The 27,920-nt window shown below is 34.1% G+C and overlaps 1 protein-coding gene across 1 annotated transcript in view; it reads left to right on the top strand.

The window, feature by feature from the left end:
- Positions 1–27,920, top strand: part of NECAB3 (N-terminal EF-hand calcium binding protein 3) — a 1,629,394-nt gene that overhangs the window by 1,008,612 nt on the left and 592,862 nt on the right. The window contains exon 5 of the mRNA XM_044090271.1: positions 26,137–26,234. Coding sequence (XP_043946206.1) covers positions 26,137–26,234 — 98 coding nt within the window. The remainder of the gene's footprint in view (positions 1–26,136; positions 26,235–27,920) is intronic.

The raw sequence follows: 27,920 nt of genomic DNA, 5'->3' as shown, positions 1-27,920 counted from the left end.
ATTTTACATATGTCAACACATTTTGTCAAAAATATTTTCTTTGTCAGGCAATGGTTTTAAAAAATCAGGTTAAACAATACCAGTCCATAGCTACCAGTGATGGTTCAGAAACTTTAGCCCATATTGTGTTACTAAGGACACTGATTAAGTCAGAACGGCTAGGAAATGGGATAGACAGTATAACTTGCTATCCCATCCATCAAGGGGACAGAGACCAAGACTGTCTGTGCAAGGGGAGTGTTTTCTGATGGACATAAACACCTTGTTGCTGCTAAAGCTCACAAATAAATAGCAAAGAGTTTTCCCTTTTAGTCTTGAGTCAAGAATAAACAGTGCTGGGAGACTGCCTACCAAAATTAGATTTTCAAATCAGCCTCAAAGAATAAGGAAAACTTCCTATTCATACCTTTTCTTGTCAATTTCATGCATGCAGAATTCTGACGTTACATAGCTTTTAACAAATAATAACATTTTTAAATATTTTATGCCCATGTGATCCTCGCTTAGAGCTTCACACGAACACTTGACAAATATGCCTTTTAAAAACATAAACCACCTGGTCAAAAAATTTATCTTTTGACCTTGTAACATTCAGTACCAGTACATTCTGTCTTACCGACATCCTTGCAGTGATTTATGCCACAGCCTGCGAAGGCCAGAGCATACTCTAGTAACATTCTGAAACCAAACTCTTGAAGCATAGTATAACATTCCTTAACTCCTTCAGCAATTGCTTTGCCTTCAGTTATCAGTCAGTACACTATAATTTGTTAATAAAGAGAATGCAGTTGTAAGGCACCTGAAATATAAAACTGCAACTTATGTGAAACTATATTTGCATAATCATGCATCTATTTTACCTTCTGGTTTTAACATAAACATATTATAAACATTTTATTTGACTCATTTGTGAAGAAACTGCAAGTTAATATTAATTTTGTGAAAAATAATCATGAGACATAATATTTTCCTTAACACTGGTATCCATTAAGGGGTAATGCCTAACTCACAAAGAGGTGAGGAAGTAAGCATATCTAAAACACTTGGTCTCTTAATCAGAATCCATCAGGTTATGTATTTTGTAAACTGTCTACCCTGGTGAGAGTCATGGTGATTTCAAATAGAAAAGGACAGATGAGACTTTCTTGTCCCTGGTGATAGTCTCGAGTTCATTCTGTGGAATCCTTTGTGCATTCCAGGAAAAGCAGGAAGAGAACATCTTGTCAGCATGTGCTGGGTCTACCCCAGATCTCATCTACTAGCCATTCTTGGTACATCTTTTTTAAGAGGGACCCAGGGGTATTCTTACCAGATGTGTTAACCACTTGAAAGGACAACTCTCCACACCAAGAAATGATTCTACTTCAAGATCTTCTGGGGTTTTGGGCTTTTCAGTCTGACAGAGATTAAGTCCAACAATACTATGGTGGAATTTAATTTCTGATGCCTTTATCCATGTCATTATCATTTTGGTCAGTATCTAAAGATGCTGACCATATGTGAGGCTGGGACCATATACCTTTTAGTAAACTGAAAGATTTATCATGTGATTGAGATTTCCCTTCAGTGTCACAGACCAGAATAATTGTTGCACAACTGCAGTGTATATACCCATCAGTGTTTCATTCCCGTGAACCCCTGCTCCCTCACTCAAGAACTAGGCCTCCAGGATACTTAAAAGGCCTCCACTTGGGGATGCCAATCTCCTCAGACCTCCAGTCTTTTCTGGGAGTGGACCATGACCTTTGACCTGGGGTACTCATTTTTATCCCAGCAACTTCACACTGAAAAGTGAATTATTCCATTGCCTACTAGAGATCACAGTCATTTAAATCCAAAAAGACATTATCATCAGTAAGCAAAAGAGATGCAATATTCACCTGACCAAACTGAATACTCTCTAAACTTCCACTGTGCCTTTACATACTGTACATGAAATTCATGACAGTTGCCTGCTACAGCAAAAGCCATGGTTCACAGAGAGCTTACAAAGCATCAAAGAGATCTCATTGTTGAAAGGTATCAGTCAGGAGAAGGGTACAAAAAAATATCCACAGCATTGGATATACCATGGAACACAGTGAAAACAGTCATCAAAAGTGGAGAAAATCAAAAGAACACCATGAGCTCTGTTATAGTGTCAGGCTGATGTAAATAGTGTACATAGTTATTTAAGATGTTATATACAAATACTATGGAATTTATTCAACTGTATTTGAAAAATAAAAAAATTTTAAGAAGAAAAAAGTGGAGAAAATATGGGACAGCAGTGATATTGCAAAGAACTGGATTTCCCTCCGAAATTGATGAAATGACAAGATGAAAACTGGTCAGGGAGGCTGCCAAGAGACCTACAGCAACACTGAAGGAGCTGCAGGAATTTATGGCAAGTACTGGTTGTGTGCTACATGTGACAACAATCTTCCATATTCTCCATATGTCTGGGCTATGGGGTAGGGTTGCAAGATGGAAGCATTTTCTAACACAGAAAAACATCCAGGCCTGGCTAAATTTTGCAAAACAGTACATTGTCTCCCAAAAGCATGTGGGAAAATGTGTTATGGTCTGATGAGACCAAGGTTGAACTTTTTGGCCACAATTTCAAAAGGTATGTTTGGCGCAAAAACAACACTTTGCATCACCAAAAGAACACCATCCCCATGGTGAAACATGGTGGTGGCAGTATCATGCTTTGGGGTTGCTTTTCTTCAGCTGGAACTGGGGCTTTAGTCAAGGTGGAGGGAATTATGAACAGTTCCAAATACCACTCACTTTTGGGCCAAAACCTTCAGGCATCTGCTAGAAAGCTGAAGATAACAATGACCTCAAGCATACATCCAAATCAACAAAAGAATAGCTTCACCAGAAGAAAATTTAAGTTTTGGAATTGCCCAGCCAGAGCCCAGACCTAATCCAATAGAAAATCTGCGGGGTGACCTAAAGAGGGCTGTGGACAAGAGATGCCCTCACAATCTGACAGATTTGGAGTGCTTTTGCAAGGGCAAATATTGCCAAGTCAAGATGTGCCATGCTGATAGACTCCTACCCAAGAAGACTGAATGCTGTAATTAAATCAAAAGGTGCTTCGACAAAGTATTAGTTTAAGGGTGTGCACACTTATGCAGCCAACTTATTGTACATTTTTAAATTTTTTTACATGTTTTCCCCTAACAGATTTGTTTGTTTTTCAATGAATTGTACAGGTTATAGGTCACATTAAAGGTGGGAAAAGTTTTGAAATGATTTATTGTGGTCTCATTTTTTTCTATCACAAAAACCTGGCATTTTAACAGGGGTATGTTGTTGTGTCTTTTCGGCTTTTCCCGGTTAGGGGTCGCCACAGTGGAACTCTGGTCCGCTAATAATTGGCAGTAGATTTTTACGTGCTGGGTTGCCAGCCCTGATGCACAACCTTCAACGAAGGTATGCCCATTCACGCATGTCTCCACACAGAAGATGCTCTAACTGAGAATCGAACAGGACAATGTCTTACTGTGAGGTGACAACGCTACCGCAGCACCACCACCGCAGTATTTTAACAGGGGTATGTACACTTTCTAAATCCACTGTATATATGTATATGTATATAGATATGCAAGCATAAGAACCCTCACAAAAACAATTTTAATCCAAGCATCAAAATATCTTTCCATTTCTAATATACAATGGCAAGAATGTTGAAAAGTAAAAATCTAGTGTAGAAATGCCCTATATATGTCATTTTGTGGTTATAAGGTACCTTCCCCAATAACCAAAAAGCCATTTCATTTTTTAATCAGATAAGGTAATTCTTAAGGTGCAGCTGGCATTCATGATTGCTGTTCTGTTTGGTTGAGACGTTAGGGACAAGCCTACTGGTGTAGTGGTAATCTGTCCCAGATATGTTACACCTCCAACAGGAGACAGAGCAGGTCCAGCCTTTCTTATATAACCATGTTAGAAGATGCTGCCATATGAGAATAGAAAAGGGATAAACTAGAATATATCTTATTACAAAATATATCGATCAAGTTACATTATGTGAAGTTTTGTTAAGTTTGGTATCATTACAGTCTAATGAGACAACATCCATAAAGTCTTGTTATAACATGTTAAGCTTAAGGGTGATGACAATGCTTCATGGACCATATGTACTTTTAGAGATGTTATCATTCTGGACATTCAGGAAAAAATATGTAGCCACTGCCATCATACATATTTCTGGAGCAGATTTCTTAAATTGGCTTAGGTGAACTGTTCTTACAATTATAAAAAAATCAGACAAAAAGGAATTGTCAGTCTTCAGCCATATGGTATAGTACATAGGATTTCAACCAACATAATGATGGGAGCACACCAGATCCTGGTTAGTAGTAAGATTCTAGCCATATTGTTTGGACAACAAGCCCTAAAAGTCTTCTTTTCTATCCCACCAGAATCCTTCACCTTGTTGTCATTGTTAATTATCTGATTTAATGTAACTGAGATAAATAACTTGCATTGTCCATAAACATATATAGGTCTTGAAATGATCCTTGCTCAATGATATTGCCAAGCAACTGACACTAATGTGAAATGGATAAAATTTAAGAAGGCCTAGAATACCTCTATTTTTTTTAGAGTCATCAGTTTCTCTTCTTTAATTTAGGAATAGTATAGTTCCGTAAAACATCTGAAATAACTGACTGGAGTATTAAGTATATATTGAGAATGCAGTATGTACAAACTGCCTGAAGAGAAATAGGATGTTAGGTGTGATGATATAACCTGTGTCTTATGTTGAAATGGCATGTGCAGGCTTTTCCAAGTGGGAATCTGTAACCTATTTTCTTTAATTAAGAACACATAATTAAGATAAATTACTTTGTTCATCTCACCTGATAGGGCTGTAACTAAAGAGGTGCATTGCGATTCAACTGTAAATGGGGAAACACAAAATACTTTTTGATAAATTGAGTAGGTTTAGTTGAGGAGAAACATCACTGACTTGCCTTAATGTAACTTAAGGTCAGATATTTGCAAGAAATGCTCTATAGCCTGTGGGTTTAACTTGTAGGTATTTAGCAGGATATGTCAACCAAATTAAACATTTGCCAGTGAGCCATACAGTCAGAGGGTGAAGTATTAGTTCCTAGACTGAAGTGCAAATGAGAGTTTATATATAAGAAATGAAGATAGGAATTCTACTACAAGAAGGATGGGGAGATTCCTTACATATACCTCTGGAGCTTTAAATATTAGTGAAGATGAGTTACCAGTTATTATGCTCGCCCATGAAGAAGAAGAAAGTAATTTGATTTTATCCATGAATGGCTTAGGCAATTAATTGGGATTAAAAATCTACCCTAAAAAGGCAGTCTACTGTATCAAAAGCCTTAAGTCCCAGCAATAAAGCTGCTGCCAGGACCTTGTTATCCTTTGCATTCATTCATGACTAACATGTTGAAATCTTGCTTTGGGGGGGTATAATATGGGGTACTGTTTTTCAACCCTTGAGCCAAATATTTGTGTAAATCACACCACTCAAAATTTGTACATTAAAAGGCATAGAACTGGACTTGGCTTTACAAATAATAGTACAAGATCAAAAAGAGGAACACTTTCTTAATTTCAGAATATAAACTCTTCAGATAATAGACCACATAGATTGAGTGATAAGGAACTGTTATACAGATTTGTTAATACTGCTGTTGCTGCTATGTCAGTGTTGACTCATGCTGACTCTATGAATAGTTGTCCTGAACTGCGTTCTGTCTTCATTCATATGACAAATTCCTGAAAGGGGGGCATACATTACTGCAGATATTGTATCAACTCATCTCATTGATGACCACCCTGTTTTCATTAACCTTATGCCTTGCTATTATGATTTTTACTTTTGTTATCTTTACATGTTAATGCCCAAAGTCTCAAAGTCAAAGTTTTGTCATTCGTGCTTTCAAATATTACTCCAGTTTTATATCTTGCAATAATGACTGATTTGTCTCTTAGGCAGTCCATGATGTACACAGCATCCTACTCCAAAACCATATTTAACGGCAACACTTATCTTTCTGTTATAGTTCTTCACCATCCGACATACATATATATATGACATTGTTGAAAATACCATAGCATGGACAACTTCAAATTTGTATGCAAATATATATCCCTATCCTTTAAGATCTTATCTATATCCTTCATGGCCATTTTGCCAAGAATGATTCATCATGACATTTGTTAACTAATTGCCATAATGATTATTGAGACAAGGAAGCTGAAGCCATCCAATATTTTTAGTGCTTCCCCATCTTGGTTTTACAAGTAGTCAGTAGCTTTGTATTCTTCATTTTAAGGTATAAACCAATTCTGAGACGATGTTGTTTAATTTTGATAAGCAAACATTGCTGATTGTTTTCACCTTCAGACAGATATGCGGTATCATCAGCAAAGAAAACGGTGCTGATAATTCTTTCTTCAGTTTTTTTTCGCACCACTTTTCTTCACGCAGTTCAGCTTCTCAAATAATTTGTTCTACACGTAAATGAATCGGTTACAGGGAAAGTATGCAATCATGCCATACAACTTTATGAATTCTAAACCGTTCTGTTTCTTCTCATTCTGTGTGAATCATTTCCTGTTGTGCATGAGAATTGTAAGGTGTTCAGGTATATATACCCCATGCTTCTTGGTGTGGTCCAGAGTTTTTCACGATTTACCGCTTCAAAGCCCTTACTATAATTAATGAAATGCCTGTGGCTATCCTACTGATGTTCGTTTTCCTTTTCAGTAATCCATCTCACTTTGACAGTGGTGTCTTCACTGTTTCCTGAAGTCTGCTTATACGTCTGACAGATTTCATTCCAAGGAAGTTAAAAATCTCCACTTAACGATGTTGAGAAGAATATTGCCATCATGTTAGAATAGATTGTGCATCGCGCAATGATTTTCACAATTATGAGCTCACCTTTTTTCAAGACTAGTACAAACATAGTTCTTGTGTTCTGCTTAGTTGGTCAGGATGCTGTCTTCCAAAGGTTCTGTCCTTGTACGAAATGTAACAGCTGTACCTGAGTTCTGCAATAGTTCACTTTTTGTTGCTGGACCTAGCCCTTACAGTATTCCTAGGTTTGATTCCCAGAGCTTCCATTTGCCTACAGTATGATTCTGAGCAAGTCCCTTAACCAGACAGTGCTCGCTGGTTGCCCCTGAAAGGGACTGTGTGTCTAGCAGGCTCATCATGTTAAATGTAATTATTAGTATTATATTACTGCCGTCAGTACCTGGTGATTGGTTCTTTGGCAAAGCTTTCAGTACTTTTTCTACTTCTTCTTTCATCAACATTGATTCCTGATTGCTAGGTACAGATTGCTAGGTACAGATTGAAATGATTCTTGATCTGTTTTCATCTTTACAGTATAATGAGTGTTTTGTTTTCAACCTTTCTTAATCTGCTTAGCATCATTTAACAGAGATCCTTGAGTACCTTCTAACATTCCAATATGAGGCTCAAGCTTCCTTTTTAAGTTTTACTGTTTTAGAAAAACAATTCTTGTTCTTCCTCTGGAATTCACTAATTATATTGCCTTTCCCTTATCATAAGAGTACCTCTGTTTGTGTCATCTGAGAGTATATTGGAACATTTGGTTAAGTTCTAAAACTATTTTCTCCTTTGAATTTAGCTTCTCCACATTTCTGAGTAATATTCAAGGTTGCAGTAGTCAACCATTATGTCTGTTAATTCTTTTTTATTGTTTTTTTTCTTTTGCACATATTTTGCTTGCTTCAAATACAACTTTCTTGATGTTTTTCCATTACTTGTGTGGCACTCTGCCATTTGTGTCTAATGGAGCAAATGGATTTTGCAGTCATTGAACTCCAGTGATAAATTTTCAAGTTTTACTTAGGTGGATTATTCTGCTTTGATTTTTGCTTAACTTTATTTGTAGCAGGCTATTTGTACAGCGGTCTGCTCCAGGTTTTGTTTTTATTGATGTTATGGGGCTTTTCCATTCTTTACTTTTATAAAAATATAATCAATCTGAGTTCTGTACAACACCTTGGGCAAAGCCCAGATATACAGTCACGGCTTATGCTGCTTAAAGAATGTGTTTGAAATGAACAGGTTTGTTTGTCTTACAACATTCTATTCAATATTATTCCACTTCTTTTCTATCACCACGCCTAGATTTTCTAGCTATTTGATTTTGATCTTTGTTTGTAACTTTCACATTGCAGTTTCTCATGATTAGGAGGATGTTATTTACATATTCCGTAGGTTTTGTAGGAACTGATCAATGTCTTCCTCTTCTCCATTTGTTGCTGAAGCCTATATCTGAGTTATAGTGATGCTAATGGGTGTGCCTCATAGATGAGTATATATTAAATGTTCATTGACTGCACTATATTTAATTTCTTTACTAGCAAATGTCTTAATTATAAATGTGGCACCATTTCTACTTTGTCTTTTCTGGCATAGTAAACAACGTGTTTATCAGATTCAGAGTGTCTGATGTCAGTCTGTTTTAGCTCGCAGACATACAGTTTAGCAAGTTTTGTGTGTTCTATTTAATTTTTTTTATTATTATTTTTATTTGTTTTTACCTGTTTGTTGACCAGTAAAGCCTGGTTCCATCCCTCTTCAGGGGTGACTCAGTAGCACTGTCTAGTTAAGTGACTTACTCAGAAGTCACACAGTAGGCAAAAGGAGGTGGAAGGACTCAAACTATGCATCCTGGGTGGAGGAAACAGCTCATTAACAGCCCAGAGCTTTACCCCTGTGTGCTAACTGCCCGAGGTTTATTTTTGACTATATATAGGTTTCCTTGGTTCATACTTTGTACATTCTGTGTCCTAATAGTTAAGGCATCTTTGCAGCATCTGACTGTCATTTATTTCACAGCACCTAAATGTCACAAAATATTTTAAACCAACACTGTCATTTACACTGGCTTTACTCTGAGGGTTATTCTGGTCTTCACCAATAGTTCATTGAGTGCCTTCATACATGAGATAATCACTTTCCTGCAGTATATTGCAGTTTGTTCTAATATCACTTTCCAGCCCTGGACTTTTCATGATAAGCTATGGTAGTAGATAACCAGATATTTTCATTTATGCAGGATGCTTTTGTAGTTGCCACAGAAATGTGCTCTGCTGCTCCCAGTATTATCCCCAACTTCTACTCCTGCTTCTCATTACATGTGGATTGTCTTAGTCTGGCTCCTCCGCTAAGATATGTCCACCACAGGGGTTCATTTTACTAGTTAAATGGCATAGCTCTCTCAGAATTACTTATACATGCAACCCTTGTGGCCACAATCTAAGTAAGGGATCTGTATATGTTTTGTTTAAATAAGAGTTAAGTAAAGTACATAAAATTCACTTACTTCAGATAGTACGGACAACTCCAACTAGACTGTTTCATCCAGACGCTTGGTTGAAAAACTGAATGCAACTTGCTTACCAGCAACAGTTCCTATGCAAGTGATTGGAAGCTCGGGTGACCGATTAGAGGTTGGCAGTATGGGGACAGTTGCATCCACTTCTGGAAAAAAATCTGAAGGCACTACGTCTGTGACATGACTTGTAAACCAGATTAAAAAGCTACAGAAAAAACAAAGAGCAAAACGAGTCGCACAAAACTGGAGTTCATTCACTTTATTTTTTCTCAAAAATTTTTTTATTAATTATATGAATAGCAAGACAATTAAAAGATTATACATAACAAGAAGGCATAAATGAACATATAACAATTCATCTAGTGATAACAACCTTCATGAGATTTTGATAAGTTATTTAGAAATAAAACATACACCATATGTACACTATATACAAGTTAGGCAACCTGAGGGGGGAAAAATATATATATATTTAACATTAACTATTTAATATGTTTAGAACCTTTTCTAACACAACCTTTCTAATAGCTTTTTTTTTGGACTTCCACCTAAGTATCTTTGAGCATCAATAAATTTAAAAGCCATTTTCTGGAAAGTAACCCATTTTAATTTAGAACGATCAATCCAATTTTGTATTATATAAAGTTTTAGTAATGAGCAAATAAAAATGATAACATGAATATCAACTTTTGAAAGATGAATCAATGGAATATGCAGAATAGCAAATTCCCACTAACGTCAGCGATTTTTGATATCCCATTTTCTGCAGTCTGACTTTCAAAGATGTCCACAATCTGTGAGAAAAATGACAATACCATAGAATATGAAGGAGGTCTGCTTGGGGATGAGAACAGCATGAACACGAAGGGGACTTATTTGGGTTAAATTTGTTTAATTTGATTGGGGTAAAGTAGGCATCATTATTAATCATTAATTGTGTGTATGCTAATTTTTAAAAGGGATAAATTCCTTAGTGTGTCTAATAGCCAGGACTTTCTGAGATTCTGACAATTGGGAATTATAATTCAACCAAACATTAGATAAAAGACAGTTGTGGTCCATCATTAAAGAATTAATTAATTTATATGAGTTTGAGAGCATTTTATCAGATGATGAAAGTATTTTAATAATCGTGTTAAGGTTTTTCAATTGTGAGTCTATGGGGACCAGAGATACAAATTTGTTTTTAATTATTGCTCTTAGTTGTGTAAGAATTGGTGAGTAATTCCAGTTTACTTTCAATAACTTACGCCAGTCAGATAAAGGCAAGTCAAGATATTTCAAAACATCTCCTACTTTTAGATTTTTAATTAAAGGATAGTTTGTTAAGTTCAAAAGTTTATTGTCCAATAATATATTTGGGTTTAGATGAATTGGCTGAACATGGTGCGAGATCTTTTCTAGTTTACACATTTTGAGTAAGGCTTGGAAATCTCTAATCTTTTGTTTAAATACTGTAGATATATTTTTAATAAATAAACTATCCAGAGAGATAAAGGGAATAGCTTCAGGATTTAAATTATTAGAAATGACATAATTATACCATAATTTTATCCATAAAGAGTGATTTGGATAAGAAGTGTTATTGAATTTAGAGATAATAAGAAGTTTATTGGATGAGACAATCAAATAATAGAGATAAAGATTAGATAAACCCAAACCTCCCTTGTCCTTCGAAAATGCCAATCTAGAATAGGAAATTCTAACAGATTTAGGGAACCATATAAATTTTGCCAAAGCTTTATTTACAGACTCAAAAAAAATTTTTGAAATTATCTGATCAGATGATGAGAATTGGTAAAGAAATTTAGGCAGAATATTCATTTTAATAATGGCCACCCTTGAAAGAAATGAAATATTTAGATGCTTCCATCTGTCCATATCAGACAATATAGAGTTCCATAATTTATTAATATTATTTTGAAAGGAAGATTTATTATTGTGTTCTAAATTGATTCCTAAATATTTTATATTATAAGTAAACTGAAAATGATCGTCTGGAAACAAAAAAAGATTTGTGTGCTAAATGATTTAAGGGAAAAATATGAGTTTTTGTAGAATTTAAAAGATAGTTGGAAACCAAAGAAAAATAATCAATAGAATTCATTATCTTTCTGTAATCAGATAATGGAGTTTGAAAGTAGATTACTAAATCATCCGCAAAAGCAGAGAAATGAATATTAGTATTAAGAATTCTAGGGATGTTATGAAAAGTATTTTGAGTAATAAACAATAGCAAAGGTTCTAAGTAAATGTTGAAAAGAAAAGGGGACAATGGACAACCCTGTCTTGTTCCTTTAGTGATCTTTATCGAGCAGAAAATTGACCATTAATGTATAGTCTAGTAAACATATTCTTGTATAAAACTTTTAAAAATTTATAAAGAATAAGGGAATATTAAAACATAACATAGTTTGAAATAGAAAGTTCCAACATACTCTGTCAAAGGCATTTGATGCATCTATAATCAAAGCATATATAGGGTTTGGATTTTTCTTAATGAGATGAAGTATAGTCTCTAAAGATAGAGTATTATCCCAAGCATGTCTCTGAGACATAAAACCTGATTGATCTGACGAGATAATTGAGGGTAAAATCCGTTTCAATCTGTTATCCAGAATAGATGACAGAATCTTAATATCCACGTTAATTAAAGAAATGGGTCTATAATTTACTGGGTCAGATTTATCTTTATTATTTTTAGAATTAGAATGGTTTTGATGTGTTCCAATGAATATCTGAGATATCATTAACTCTTATATGATTGTAAACTTTAAATAGAAAGGGAAGAACTACCAATTTGAAAGTTTTGAACAATTCTGGAGTAAAACCATCAGGTCCCGGAGATTTACCCAATTTAAGATTATCTATTAAATCCGAGATTTCTTGTACCGATATAGGGGTAGAAAGTAGTTTTTGCTGATTATCATTAAGTTTAGGGAACTGCAAAGAGTCTAAAAAGAGTTTTGAGTGATTATCTTTAACAGAATTAGAAGAACCTGAATATAACTCAGTGTAAAGAGAGGTGAAAAGTTGAATAATCTCTTCATCAGTATTATATAATCTGTTATTATAAGATAAAGATGTAATATTTGGATTTCTGAAGTTAACTTTAATAATTCTCGCTAACAATTTAGATGGAACCTGGGCCCACTCTGAATATGAAGCAAGTAGCTTTTGTTCAGCTAAGGAGAGGTTATTTTGGTGAAGCAGAATTAAATCTTTCTGACAATCAAAAATTTGTTTTTCTAAAGTAGCATCATAGTTCAGACTAAGATGATTTTCCAATGAAGAAATTCTTGATTTTAAGAATTCCTCTTTCTTAAAGTATTGTTTTTTGTAAAAAGCAGCTTTACTAATAAATAAACCTCTTAATCTTGCTTTACATGCAGCCCATTGTATGTCATAAGGAATGTCTGATGATTCAAGACTATTCACCATTTCATTTAGGATTTCTGAAGCTTGTTTGCAAATATCTTCATTTGACAATAAGTTATTATTTAAGGTCCACTTATTAAACATAGTTTTATTTTTGATATTGGGTTTTATGTTCAATTTTAGTGAAATTCTTGAGTGATCCGAAAAGAATCTGGGTTCTGTAGTAAAGTCCACAATATATTTTGAAATATAATCTGAAATTAGAAAGAAGTCTAATCTGGACCACTTAATGATAGCACTTAGAATAATAAGTATATATATCATTCTTGTTTATATTTTAACAGTGCGGAGGGATCTATTAAATTATATTCTGTCATCAAATCATTTATAGCCAGAGTAGATTGAAGATTATAGGTGACAGTGGAGCGGAACGATCAATTACAGGGTTTATAACTGCATTCCAGTCACCACCCACTATAATATGATGATCCTTATAGGATGCAAGAATATTGTAAATTTTAAAATGAACAAATGTTGTGAATTACATGGGCCATATAGATTTAAAATTAATAAGGGTTTGTCCAAACCAGCAATAGAAGCGTAAATAAGCACCACCTCCCCTCATCATCAAATTTCTCATCAATAATATTCCCAATGAATTTTTGTTTAATGATTATAGCTACACCTCTGGAGTTAGATGAGTCACCTGAAGCTATAATCTTTTGATCCATTTTTTTAACTCTTTATTCCAATCAATACGGAAATATGGGTCTCTTGAATAAAACAAATGTTAGCCTGTGATTTAAAGATCATATGAAATAATAGTGACTTTTTGCTTTATCTTGAATGCCTCTAACATTCCAAGAATCTAAAATTATGTCAACAGGCATATTCTACAAGTATAATCATTATTGATGCTATAAAAGTGAACTCAAGGTGCAAATCCAACACAACATTAAAAAGAAGAAGAAAAAAAATAAAAGAAAAAACAGTCTTTAAGTATTCAAGCAAGTCATCAAATAACATTTGTTGAAAAAAAAGAAAAAAGTTTTTTTTAAGAACCATGAAATGTATAATAATAACCTTTATCCTAACCCTAGTGCCTACCCACCAATCCCCCTGTGATAAAGGAAGAGCAGAAGAACATGAAAAAACATTGTAATTATAGATAATAATAACCTCAAGTTAGAATACAAATTACTCAAAGGAAGCCTAACATAACATAAAGTCCGAGTAATACTACTAAAAATATATACAAAATTAACTAATTTCAAGACGTCCAACATGCTTAATCCCTACTTCTAATACTAATCTAAAGCTCCTATCCTTAAATTGAAATTTATAGTGATTAAATGTATTTCCTCAAGTATTTCAAGAGAAAGAGAAACAAGTAAATAATAAATAAATCACACTCTGCTTAACTAGAACACTCTATCATAAGAAGTAATACAATTAAAACTGAAAGATATGTAAGATAACATATATAAGTATAACAAAACCAACTGGTAACATTATAATATAAGTAAATAAGCATAGCATTACTGAACTAAAGATAATAGTCATGCACTATCTACTGAACCTTCTTTAGTACTTTAGTGATAATTTCATTAATCAACATGACCATTAGTATGATAAAAGCACTAATACCTGTAGAATGAGTATTTAGTTATAGTTCAAATAAAGCAAAAAACAACTACCAAGCAACCATATCTCAAAATGAAAAACAATTCAGTCTGGAGATGCATCTATTAACTAGATAATAATAGTACAGGAACTATTCAAAATGAAATATAAGCTGTAAGGTTTTAACACTAGTTAATATACATGAATAAATTATAATTATATTATTAAATAGTAACTTAAACAGCATCATATATATTGGACTGAATGTACAACAATGTGCATACATATAATTTTAAATCTACTTTTTGAATATTTTACTAATGACTCTGTTAGGTCATGTAGCCATACTATTCTTCTAAGCTATAGATGTAACATAACAAAACAGCATGAAAAGACAAGGCTTTTAAAGTAAACATTTTGAACATCTAGTTAAAACAGAAACAAGCAAGCTAAATGCAGTAAATCTAAGGGCTTAAATATATACATGTAGATTCAGCTAATCATATTAAAGATAGTTATTTCAAACCTTTCAAATAAGTAAAGGCTTTCTTAAACATAAACTACTAATCATAAATATCACATCCAGCCTCTGAGAGAGAGAGCAGAGAATAGAAAGAACATGAAACTTTCATATGAACAGGTATACTTTGTAACATTTGTCAAATTAAACACTTCAGTATAATATAAAATATTGTATGACAAAATATTCTGAATAGGAAAATATGTTCATTTCTTTACATCCTTTAGAATTTTAATATATAAAACTAACCTGTTAATTTGTTTCCAGAAACATTTTCACTCTGCTTTATGCTTAGAAAGTAGCAGCTTGCTTTGAAGTCATGCAGACACACTAAAAGTCACTGAATATATTATGTGACATGAATCTGTTTAAATTTAAAAAGCAACCTTCATTTATGAAGAGAAAAGACTTTAAATAATAGCCAGATCTATTAAAAAGTTAGTGCTATTGAATACTTGTTGAAAACAAGCAGACTTGTGTATTTGAAACTGTCCTTCTTTCCTCACAAATGATGACATCACCATCCATCTCAGAGAGACTATAGTGTGCGCATGTTCATGCAGAGCATCAGCTGGAACTCTGAGGGGAAGATTTTCTTGCTAGAATATTGAGATGGAATGTTTTTCCCTCCAAAAATCATTTAGCTTACACAGAAGGCTGTAACTCCAAAGCTTGTAGTAAAATTAACATATTATCTATTTACACAGCAAGCATATGTGAGAGAAAGAGAAAAAAGTAAATACATGAATTTAAATGCTTCTATTAATCCACACAAATCTAACAAGCATATATCCTGTCACTGCACACTGTCACACCAAATCCATCATGTGTAAATTACATGACAAGTTCTTAAGGTAATATAATTATGTCACACCAGAATTACAAATCATGTAACACAAATACTGTCAGATTAAAGAAAAGAAAAGATCAAACCTTATTGTAGTTCTTTAACAGTAGAATATTAAGATACAGTGTCAGGAAGCTTTTAAATGTTTTAAGAAAAATGTCTTTTGCATCTTTAGGATCTGAACATACAAATCTTTTGTCATTAGCTGTGAAAGACAAGGTATTAGGATATGCCATTCGAAATCTAATCCCTCTTTTATCAAGTCAGCACAATAGGGGCTAGTTTTTGTCTATTTAATTTGATCTGTGCAGGAAGATCTTGGGAAAATGATAGTTTGTGAGACTTCCATATGAATTGTTTCTTTGTTTTAGCAGTTTCTAGGATCTGGAAAGTGTCTTGAAAGTTTAGTAACTTAGTATAAATTAACCTTGGTGTGGAAGAATCTTGCTTTGTACGCAGTGCTCTGTGTGCTCTCTCTACAATTATAGATTTTGAAGAAGCTTCACAATTTAACAGTGTTTCAAAGATATTTTTAGTCACAGATAACAAGTTTTTATTGTCATAAGATTCAGGTAAATCACGAATAATGATGTTATTTCTTGAATTCTCCTGGCTTCCAGATCCAATATTTTAGCTTGTAAATCTGAAACAGTTTTATCTCTAGATTTAAAGTCACTTTCCAATAAGTCTGTTTTAACCTCCAAAGCTAAGATTTTATTTTCAATAGTAACAATACTATCGTTTATTTGCTTTAAAGATTTACTAAAGTCTGTAAACTGTTCTGAAAAGTTTTGTATAGCACTTTGGATTGGTTTTAATGCTATTTTTAGTTCTTCTAAAAGGAAATTTGAGCCATTTAAATCTTTATTACTTACATTAAAAGTTTCTGTAGGTTGTCTAGATGATTTCAGTCTTTTGAACCTGAATCTTTTTCAGGCGAGAGCATTGAAGTATATTTGGCCTTTGTAGGCTGAGTCTCCATGGAGTCAGATTTTGTAGCCATGCCCAGAAATGGAATGCAGTTAGCAGGATACCAGGAACCAGGAACAGACTGGAGCAGTAGGAGTCCCAGCAGCAGAGAGACCAAGAATGTTCTGAGGTAAAATAAATCCCAGGATAATAATTCCAGAAGAAAAAATAATCCAAATGCGTGCGAGAAAAAGATTTATAAAATCTTTTATCTTTTTGTATAAAAAAATTGAGGAAAAAAGTTGGATGTATAAAAAATTGAGGAAAAAAAGGATGCTAAAGTAAAAACCAAAAGTTAAATAGCTGTGAGGAGCTCAGAGAGTAAGGACTAGACTAGTCGGCGGCCATCTTGGAATCGAGTTCATTCACTTTATATTCAAGTACATCTGGTACCTCGGCATTTTGACTTCAAGGATGAATTGCAACCAAAAGAAACTCCATTTTCTACATCATTTATACATTCATGTCCACATGAAAATGATGACAATGAAGATCCGTTGGTAGAGTTGTTTGTGTATGATGATGCATTCTCTTGTGATGACTTTGAAAGATGCAAAATGTGGAGATGGATGAAAGTTTTGTTCTGTGCAGGATATAGCAAATTAATTGTGCCCATCTTTTCTAATTCAAATGTTTTTTTACCTCCCAGGCTATCCCCTGCTGTGAGTTTTTTTGATCAGATGTTATTAAAAAAGTTTGCATTTGAATACTTAAGGTTTCAAAAAACTAAGATACAGTTTAATTTAACTAAACAAGAGTGGCAAGCATTAAAATTGTTAAGGGGTAGTACTGAACATTATGTATTTAAACAATCATATAAGGGAGGTAATTGGGTTATTTTACCCAGAAATAAATACAATGTGATGGTGAAAAATCTGCTTATGAATGAAGAAGAGTATATTAAATTGTCAAGCAATCCAATTAACTAATTTAATGCATCATTATTGGAATTGTTGGAGAGGGGGGAAAGATTTTTTTTTTAATTCTAAAGATGGACTGTGGACCCTATATTGCACACTATCCCTAAAGTGCACAAAGATGTATTTGATCCTCCTGGTAGGCCAATAGTTTCTGGGGTTAAGTCTTATCTAGAAAATGTTGGCATTTTTTTGGATTCAGTGTTGAAAAAGTACTTATGTATGGTTCCTGCATATGTTAAAAACACTCAGAAATTAGTCAATTGGTCACAAAGGTAGAATGGCAGAGTGATTATTATTGGGTTACTGAGGATGTCAGTGCTTTATATACCAATATTGAATTGAAATGGTGGTTAGAGGCGATTTGGAATTTGATGAGTAAACGATTGTGCATTGCATATGTGATTAGGCTTCTGGAATTTTGTTTGACACATAATTATTTTGTATTTGAAAAGGAAGTTTTTTTGCAGAAAAGGGGCACTGCTATGGGAGCATCATATGCGCCTTCATATGCAATTTTGTACATGGGGGAATTTGAAAAACGTTCATTTATGGAACTGAGTTTTTCAGACAACATGTTATTTTATATAAAAGGTTAATTGATGATTTGTTTGTTTGTAAAGGTTCAATGAGTGAATTTTCTAGTTTTATTAAGGAGTTGAATAAAAATTTGCATGAGTTGAAATTTTCTTTTGAATGTCGTAGGAGTAGCATAGAGTTCCTTGATGTGGAATTTTATGTGGATGATTATGGGAAGATCCAATGTAAACCTTATCACAAGCCCACTGCAGTTAACTTTTTGTATGCTAGCAGCATGCACCTTCCACACCTCATTAGCTCACTTCCAGTGGGTGAACTAAAGCGTGTTTTACAGAATACCTCTGATGACAAGCTTAGGGCTGAAAAAGTTAATGAAGTAGTAGATAGGTTGTTAATGAGGAGTTATAGTAAGAGTATTTTGGAAGATGCAGTGATTAGGGATAGTTATGGTGAGAGACTGGCAGTGTGGGGTTTAGTTTGAAGCATGGGAACCACATAGTAGGTGACAATGGAAGAAGGATGGTAATAGGAGGGACCATCAAGATAATGAGATGGGTAACAAAGATATTTATTTGTAATGAAGTATTCCCCTTTTCTGAAACAGTGAGAAGATTAGTAATGGAGTCTTGGCATCTTATAGTATATGATAAGCAGTTTGGTCATTTGTTTCCCAAGTATGTTAAATTTTCCTTTGGGAGATATTTAAATCTTAAAGAACTGCTAAATCTTAGGCAGGTTAGTGCTAATGGTGATAAGGTGGGTACATTCCCTTGTGGCTACTGTAGGGTATGTAATAGGGTTAAAAATTTGACATCTAGCCATATTAATGGTAAAAAATTCACTTCCAGGGGTCAATTTAATTGTAGCTCTTATGGGGTAGTGTACATTGGCACAAGTGGTACAATGGACAGACCAAAAAAATGTTCAAGTTAAGAATTCTGTACATTTGAAGAACACAAAAATGCAGACACCTCGCACTGCAAGACCTTTTTAAAGTTCACACAACCACATTTTAAAATCCACACAACCACGTTTTTTAGCCAACACCAATGAAAAGCATACTTTCCAAAAAAACTAGGCGAGTGCTGAAAAAAAACCAAGTTTATTGTTTATTAATAAGAAAATAATAAAAGCGTTTTCACTGAAGACACAGCTACAGCTTCCTCAGAGGTTATTTAAAACAACCGCCAACTCAACCTTTTATATCAATGTCAATACGTGCTTGAAACATCAAGGGCAGTTTAAAGAGATACTCCTAATAAAAGACCTTCATTATATTAAAAAAATAATCATGTTAAAAACATGGACATAAATAAGTACTCTATTTAATAGTAAAAGTAAAAGTAAAAATACAATATACTAAACTTTTCAATGTAAATAATACTTAAAAGCACAGATCATTGCATAATATTACTAAAAATTAATATCATAATAATTGTTTACTTCCAACCTACGTAAATACCTCAGTTATAGTTCCAATAGTTGTTAATACGTTTTTCTTAACCTTACAAAGGGGTGCACCCTTTAATTTTTGGGCAATTCCTCAAAAAGTACTGTCATCAAATTTAAATGTTGTAAAATGTAAAATAATGTATACCTTTATTATAATGACCCTAATAGTAAAGTTTGTATTTTAACTGGTACTCCCAAGCAAGACCTTTATTATAATGACCCTAATAGTAAAGTTTGTATTTTTACTGGGGTACTGAGCCAAAGAACCCCAAAATATATATAACCTATACTATGCTGTCCTAGTATGTCAATGTAACCTATACCGTCAGCCTTCCGTAGTAACATTAGAGTTACTCACCTTCACAAGTTTAAATGAAATGAAAATATCTATTTTAACGTTTATAACTTCTCATTTTCAGTATACATGCAATATTACAATGCTCATTTCAAGCCCAGGTATGAAAAAGCATCCAAGAGCAATTGCCATTCTAGCTCCCTGTTTTCTAAAAGTAAGTGACAGACCACCTCTTTCTCTGCTAAACCTGATCTATGGGCAGTAATTCAAAAATTCAAAACCCTGATATTTCAAAATGTGCTTAGCTAAAGCATTCTCTTTGTTCTGTTTTCTCATGGCATAAACATGCTCGTAAACTCTATCCCGTAATCTTCTATCTGATTTACCTATGTAAAAAGCTTGGCAGCAGTTACAGGTTGCCAGGTAAATAATAGATCTAGATTCACAATTTAATTTGTGATAAATACTGAAGTTTCTTTCACGGATAGAGAGATACATAGTCACTAAATACTGAAGTTTCTTTCACGGATAGAGAATACACTAGTCACTTTTACAAAATTATTAGGATTATAAGGATGTCACCAAGGGTGAATACTTTTCCAGTATTTATAGAAAACCAACCTATTGCAACTCATTATTACACTTCAAAAGTTGCCATCCATTTAAACAAAAGAAAGCAATAATTAAGGGACAATTGATTCGTGCGTCCAGAATTTGTAGTAGTAAAGAACTATTTTTGAAGGAATGTAACTTATTAAAATTTATGTTCACCAATAGGGAATACCCTATTCAATTATTTAACAAATTATTTGACGAAGTTAATACCAAAAGGTCGTTAGGCTATTATTCTCCTCTCTTACCTAACAAACAAGTCACTTATTTAGTTAATAATTTAACACCAGAAATAACTTTAGAGAGTAGTGTAGTTGAAAACAACACTGAAAATCATCTTTTTACTAATGACAATTTGGTCAGTAATAACTTTGAAAGTAGTTTTATAACTACATTTAGTACAGATTCCAAGAAAATTCAATTTATCTTATATAAAAATTGGTACTTTATCTCTAATAATGAACAGTTATTAGACAAATTGGGTAAGAGACCTAAGATTACGTACAGGAGGGCTAATAATTTGAAAACATTACTGCAAAGACCTAAGGTATCTAGTTGGACTACCAGGGCGAAAGGGTCTTCCCAGTGTGGCCATTGTAATTATCGTCATCTTGTAAAAGTGACTAGTGTATTCTCTATCCGTGAAAGAAACTTCAGTATTTATCACAAATTAAATTGTGAATCTAGATCTATTATTTACCTGGCAACCTGTAACTGCTGCCAAGCTTTTTACATAGGTAAATCAGATAGAAGATTACGGGATAGAGTTTACGAGCATGTTTATGCCATGAGAAAACAGAACAAAGAGAATGCTTTAGCTAAGCACATTTTGAAATATCAGGGACATAGTTTTGAATTTACGGCCATAGATCAGGTTTTAAGCCCAGAAAGAGGTGGTCTTGTCACCTTACTTTTAGAAAACAGGGAGCTAGAATGGCAATTGCTCTTGGATGCTTTTTCATACCCTGGCTTGAATGAGCATTGTAATATTGCATGTATACTGAAAATGAGAAGTTATAAACGTTAAAATAGATATTTTTCATTTAAATTTGTGAAGGTGAGTAACTCTAATGTTACTACGGAAGGCTGACGGTATAGGTTACATTGACATACTAGGACAGCATAGTATAGGTTATATATATTTTTAGGTCTTGCGGCTTGGGAGTACCAGTTAAAATACAAACTTTACTATTAGGGTCATTATAATAAAGGTATACATTATTTTACATTTTACAACATTTAAATTTGATGACAGTACTTTTTGAGGAATTGCCCAGAAATTAAAGGGCGCACCCCTTTGTAAGGTTAAGAAAAAAAAACGACAACAACTATTGGACTAAAACTGAGGTTTATTTAGGTTGGGTAAAAAAAACAATTATTATGATATTAATTTTTAGTAATATTATGCAATGATCTGTGCTTTTAAGTATTATTTACATTGAAAAGTTTAGTATATTGTATTTTTACTTTTACTTTTACTATTAAATAGAGTACTTATTTATGTCCATGTTTTTAACATGATTATTTTTTTAATATAATGAAGGTCTTTTATTAGGAGTGTCTCTTTAAACTGCCCTTGATGTTTCAAGCACGTATTGACGTTGATATAAAAGTTTGAGTTGGCGGTTGTTTTAAATAACCTCTGAGGAAGCTGTAGCTGTGTCTTCAGTGAAAATGCTTTTATTATTTTCTAATTAATAAACTTGGCGTTAAGGTTTTTTCAGCACTTTCAGTTTTTTTTTTTTAGTACTTTTCATTGGTGTTGGCTAAAAAACGTGGTTGTGTGGATTTTAAAACGTGGTTGTGTGAACTTTAAAAAGGTCTTGCAGTACGAGGTGTCTGCCTTTTTGTGTTTTTCAGCTGTTTTTGTGTTCGTGATTTTTTACTAATTCTGTACATTTGGGAGATATTCGAAATGTAAACACAAATAGTCCTGTTACTGAGCATTTCTACACGGTCCATGGGGGGTCTGATCAAAGTTTGTTTTTTTGTGTATTGGGACAACCTTGCATGTTGAGATGGGTGATTTTATTATGAAATTACTGAGGTTAGAAAGTAGGATGATTATTAACTTCAGTACACTTTTCCCTAAAGGTCAAAATCTTGAAGTTAATTTGAACATCTGAATTTTCAATATGGGAACTGCACATTGGGTCATTGTGTTTATGCAAATCGAAGCAATAAAATACCATTTGTTGCTGCTGTAAATTTCGTGTTAAAGTTATCATATGCATTTTAGAAAATGATTTACGTATTGCATTTTCATATGTACTTTAATATATAATATATTCTGAATGTCTTGTCTGGTTGTGCTTTATGATTATATGCAATTTCAATAGGGTTAAAAAATTAAATCATCTTGGATGTGATTTTCTAACGTATCAGCAGGAGGCAAATATATATTAAATGGTGTTTCTTTTGTTTGTAATTCATCCTTTAAGGCAAAATGCCGAGGTATCAGATGTACTCAAATATAAAGTGAATGAACTCCAGTTTTGTGCAGCTCGTTTTGTTCTTTGTTTTTTTTTGTTTTTTTTGTTTTTTGGTAATGTTTTGTTATCAAAAACTACAGAGACAGAAGTGGAGAAAATAATATAACATGGCATTGTTACTAACTAGTACCATATTGTAACTCAGCCTAATCAGACTGAAACCATGTTATTGATATATTTGCTTATTTGTCTGTATGTTTATTGAACTGTTCCAAATAACTTTTTTTCACATATGTCATGGAGCAAATAAAAATTGCAGAAGTATAAAAGCTCCATTAAAACAGTACAGAAACTATAGTTAACATTTATGTTCAGGTGATTACAGTCTGTGCTAATTCAAAATATCAGGCAGAAAAAATTATAGATATAAAAGTACAGGGATGGCACACTAGTACATGCTGTATTGTAGAACAGTGTTGCTACATGCTGATGAAACATAAGTACGACTTTTCTAAGTGTAAAAGGCTATTAGGAATTACAGGAATGGAAGAAATAAGTTTGCTGTGTGCCATTATGTATAAAAGGGGTACATTTACACAAGTAATAGCCATCATTCACTGTTCAGTCTGCAGTGTACTTTGGAAAAAGGGGCATTGGTATCTTTTGTGTAAGGAATTCGAGGACACAGCCTTGGCCCTCATATGTACTCCTTTACAGTTATGTAATCATACCCCCACATATACACCAGCAGCAGATTTCAAACTGATTAATATGCAGTCTGAATTTCTAGACATTTCCAATCTGTTTGAATGGTCAAAGAGGTCTGAAAAAATAGAAAAATAGAAAATGGAAGTAAGTGTTATACAGTGACATTTTTCAGTTTTCAGATAGTAGATAAAATAGGTCAATTCACTCAGTGAAATTCAGCAAAAACACCCAAGGAGGTAGATGAACGTAGTTCAGGAAGGCAGCAGGATATCCAAACACATAAAATATACAGCAGTTTAATGAAACAAAACAGAAACGTAAGCGCTTTCACGGTATTACAATCTGCTTCATCAGATGTACATATTAAAGTGCATTAAACTCTAAATACAATGAAACCAAAGCTAACAACCAGTGATTAAAATAAAACAATTAATCAATTAAAAACAAGGACTTCAAATATATACTGTTCAAAAAGAACCTCATAGTATAACAATTAAATAGCGATTGATGTATAATAAAGGTTTTATTATACATCAATAACAATTAAATGTAGCGATTGATGTATAATAAAGGTTTTATTATACATCAATCGCTATTTAATTGTTATACTATGTGGTTCTTTTTGAACAGTATACATTTGAAGTCCTTGTTTTTAATTGATTAATTGTTTTATTTTAATCATTGGTTGTTAGCTTTGGTTTCATTGTATTTAAGAGAGTTTAATGCACTTTAATATGTGCATCTGATGAAGCAGATTGTAATACCGTGAAAGCGCTTACGTTTCTGTTTTGTTTCATTAAACTGCTGTATATTTTATGTGTTTGGATATCCTGCTGCCTTCCTGAACTATGTTCATCTACCTCCTTGGGTGTTTTTGCTGAGTTTTCAGATAGTATTAAAATTTAAATTCCCTTTTTATAAAAATGTGCAAGCAAGAATAAGGGGGTCACTCCTTTGCAAAAAACCCCCATCTCTGCAGACATCATAAGGATCCGTTTTTCCGGTGGTGGTGCTGCAGTAGCATTGTCGCCTCACAGTAAGACGCTGTCTGGTTCGATTCTCAGCTAGAGCATCTTCTGCGTGGAGACATGCGTGAATGGGCGTACCTTCGTTGAAGGTTGTGCATCAGGGCTGGTAACTCGGCATGTAAAAATCAACTACCAATCATTAGCGGACCGAAGTTCCGCTTTGGCGACCCCTAACCGGGAAAAGCCAAAAGACACAAACAAACTCTCTTCTTTGTGTTGTCTTCTAATCATACTGTAATAAACAACTGGTACATTTTAAACCTAGTAATCAGTTTCAGGGATATCCTCATTCACTTACTAGTCTTTAAAGTGATGTTTTGTTTTTTGACATGCTTCAGTTTTCTCTCACATTCCAAAGACATATTGTAGCTTGACTGGACACTTTAAATTAGCTGAAAGTGTGAATGTGCATGCGGATGTGCCTATGTGGTAGAGAATAACAACTGTAGCAGGGCTAGCTACCTGGTGGTGTCAACACTGTCTCTAGATGACTGTCACTGTTGAAGTGACACCCTGGCCCAATGTGAAAAATGGGGAAAAGGGATTGTGGATGGATGTATTTCTGCCTCAGATTCTCTCTACTGGGCTGTACACTTCATAGTAGAATAGTGTAAATCTCTAATGACTCAAGAGGTTTATTTCCTCAGTGGGAGTAAAGTAGGCAACTGTGAAGAAAACTCATTGTACTGAATTCAGGTAAAACATTCAAGACACAGACTGACAAACACACTCACACACACACACACACACACACACACACACACACACACACACACACACACACACACACACACACACACACACACACACACACACACACACACAACCACATGCATACTCTTTATGGGTTCTACTATGAAACACTAATTTTTAAAATCCTGAGGATTAGAAATGGTGAAAAATAATGCTTGAAACACAAAATGTCAAAAAATTACTTTGTGTTTTTTTTTTCTGCTGAGAGGCAAGCCCCCACACTCTGAGCTTATATATACTAACTCCACTAAAGCACCAACTCAACATAGGTAGAAATCTCCCAAAAGAAATGAGTTATTGCTGGTGTACAAGATAACATCACCTCAACTTTTGTGAAAACAGAGATTGAGGTTATGTTCCTCAGTGTTTTTTTTTTCATCAGGGTACTGATGCTCAAGGAATATCACCTTAATCATATGTAGATGAATCAATTTTATGCTAACTAAGAAGAGGTTTACCATGTAACGAGAAAAATATATTTACCGGAATAATACTAAAGCGTATGGCATTTATTATTATAAAAGCTTTACCTGAAGGGCCAGACACTTCTAGTTCACTTGTTCTTATTTCCTCCGTTTTATTTCTTCTGTTTGCAACAACATGATGGTTTTATTTTCTTGAGCTATATTTTTCCTTCGCCAGAAATTTTATTTTTAATTGAATTGTATATATGGACAACTTAGTGTAGTTTGTTTCTTTTCAGAGTACTTTTCTCATTTCCTTGGGGAGTATCAGAGAGTTCTGTCTGCACTAGATGAATTGAACATTGCCATACTCATGGCTATGGACAAAACCAAGCTGGTAAGTATGCAGGATGGAACACTGTTGTTTAAAGATATGAAAAGCATGTATTTCCTTTGGAATTAATAGTCTGAATGAAGTTTCAGTGTGCATATTTCAAAAAGCACTAAACTGCACTGAAAATATTATAATTTGTTGATTTATAAGGCATGCCTGTCTTACTGTTTGCAACTTTGACTTTACTGGCTTCTAGAAATAACATTATGGTATTAGAACTTTCTTACATGTGATATGCCAAATGCAGAGCTGTAACTGGGGTAGGGCAAAGAGGACAGCTGCCCTAGGTTGCAAGCTGTCAAGGGGATCAAGTCAGCAGATGCCGATGGTGTGGGAGAGCAGAATTAGCATTAGTTAATGAATACTGATAGTGCATTTGTGGCATATGGCTTTGCTCACGAATTCTAGGCAAAGCTAAAAATAGTGGAGGGAAACAAATGTCCAGAATCAGGGGCAATTTGAAATATTACTCTAATTCACTTAAAAATGTTAAAAAAAAACAGGTGATGCATCAACATCCATTTTCGGAAGACTATGACTTGAACTACAGAACTCTTTGGTATTGACTGATAGTAATTCTCAGTAATTTACTAGGAAGTCAAAAATTCTATAAAGGAACAAGGCAAAAATGTGAGGCAAAATCTGGGATATTCTACAAAAAAAAGGACAGTTGCAAGGTATGATCTGTCATTATGGCTGACGTGCTGAAGTACACAGCATGTGGTAACTGTATCAATGTGCTTGTTATGTTTGGAGCTCTCTACTGTTTTGGAGTAGAGGAGCTGAAGGGTTTCTTTATTGCTCTTGAAGCTGCCAGGGAGGTGTGATCAGCAGGTACCAGTGTTGCAGGAGTGCATTACTGACATTTGTTTTTGAAATGCCACTGGTGCGGTTTTGCTATCGCAGCTGAGTGTGTGTGTGTGTGTGTGTGTGTGTGTGTGTGTGTGTGTGTGTGTGTGTGTGTGTGTGTGGTAGTTTGACTGTACAAACTGCTTGTTACATTTATGTCAAGCAGGTTGGTACAGTTTCAAGCAGAAGAGCTCAGAGCCTTGATCCTGTGTGCAAACTGGAAAACATAGGGTAGGTAGGATATTCACTAACATTGCAATGCCAGGAGCAGTGCATGTATTATGTTGATGTACACTTTTGGATACATCACTGTTTTCTGCATTGCAGACAACTCTCCCAGTAGCTAACATGCCTTAACCACTACCATATGGATGGAGCTCACCATATGTGAGTTAGTAGACATATACTACACTTGCATGGAATCAAGGAGAAAAGCATGGAATTCCTGTCCCAGTGTACATAAAGGTTTGTGTAGCATTAACAATGTTTGATACAAGGATTTTTCGAATTTTGTCAGAGGATACATTAGGAGTTTTGCAGACAGCAGCTCATGGCTCCTGCACTGCTCCTTTACCTGATATAGCAACATGAGGAGGACTGTACTTGGCTTCCACTGAAAGTATTGGAAAGAGCCACCACTATGAAGGTATTTTATAACAACCAATTTTCATGAGATCCTGGGCCCTAAGGCTGCACCTTATGGAGTTTACATGTTAGCATGATAAGCAGCAGCACTAATCACATATTAATGCTGCTCGTTGCTCTTACACAAATACAAGTGCCGTTTCATGGCCAGCAACAGTGCTACCAGCCAGCGAACCACGAATGCAGAAAGAAGAT

This window comes from Protopterus annectens, chromosome 12.part0, assembly GCF_019279795.1.
Source record: "Protopterus annectens isolate FY-2018-M chromosome 12.part0, PAN1.0, whole genome shotgun sequence".
NCBI lineage: Eukaryota > Metazoa > Chordata > Ceratodontiformes > Protopteridae > Protopterus > Protopterus annectens.
This window is presented reverse-complemented; position numbering and strand designations above follow the sequence as displayed.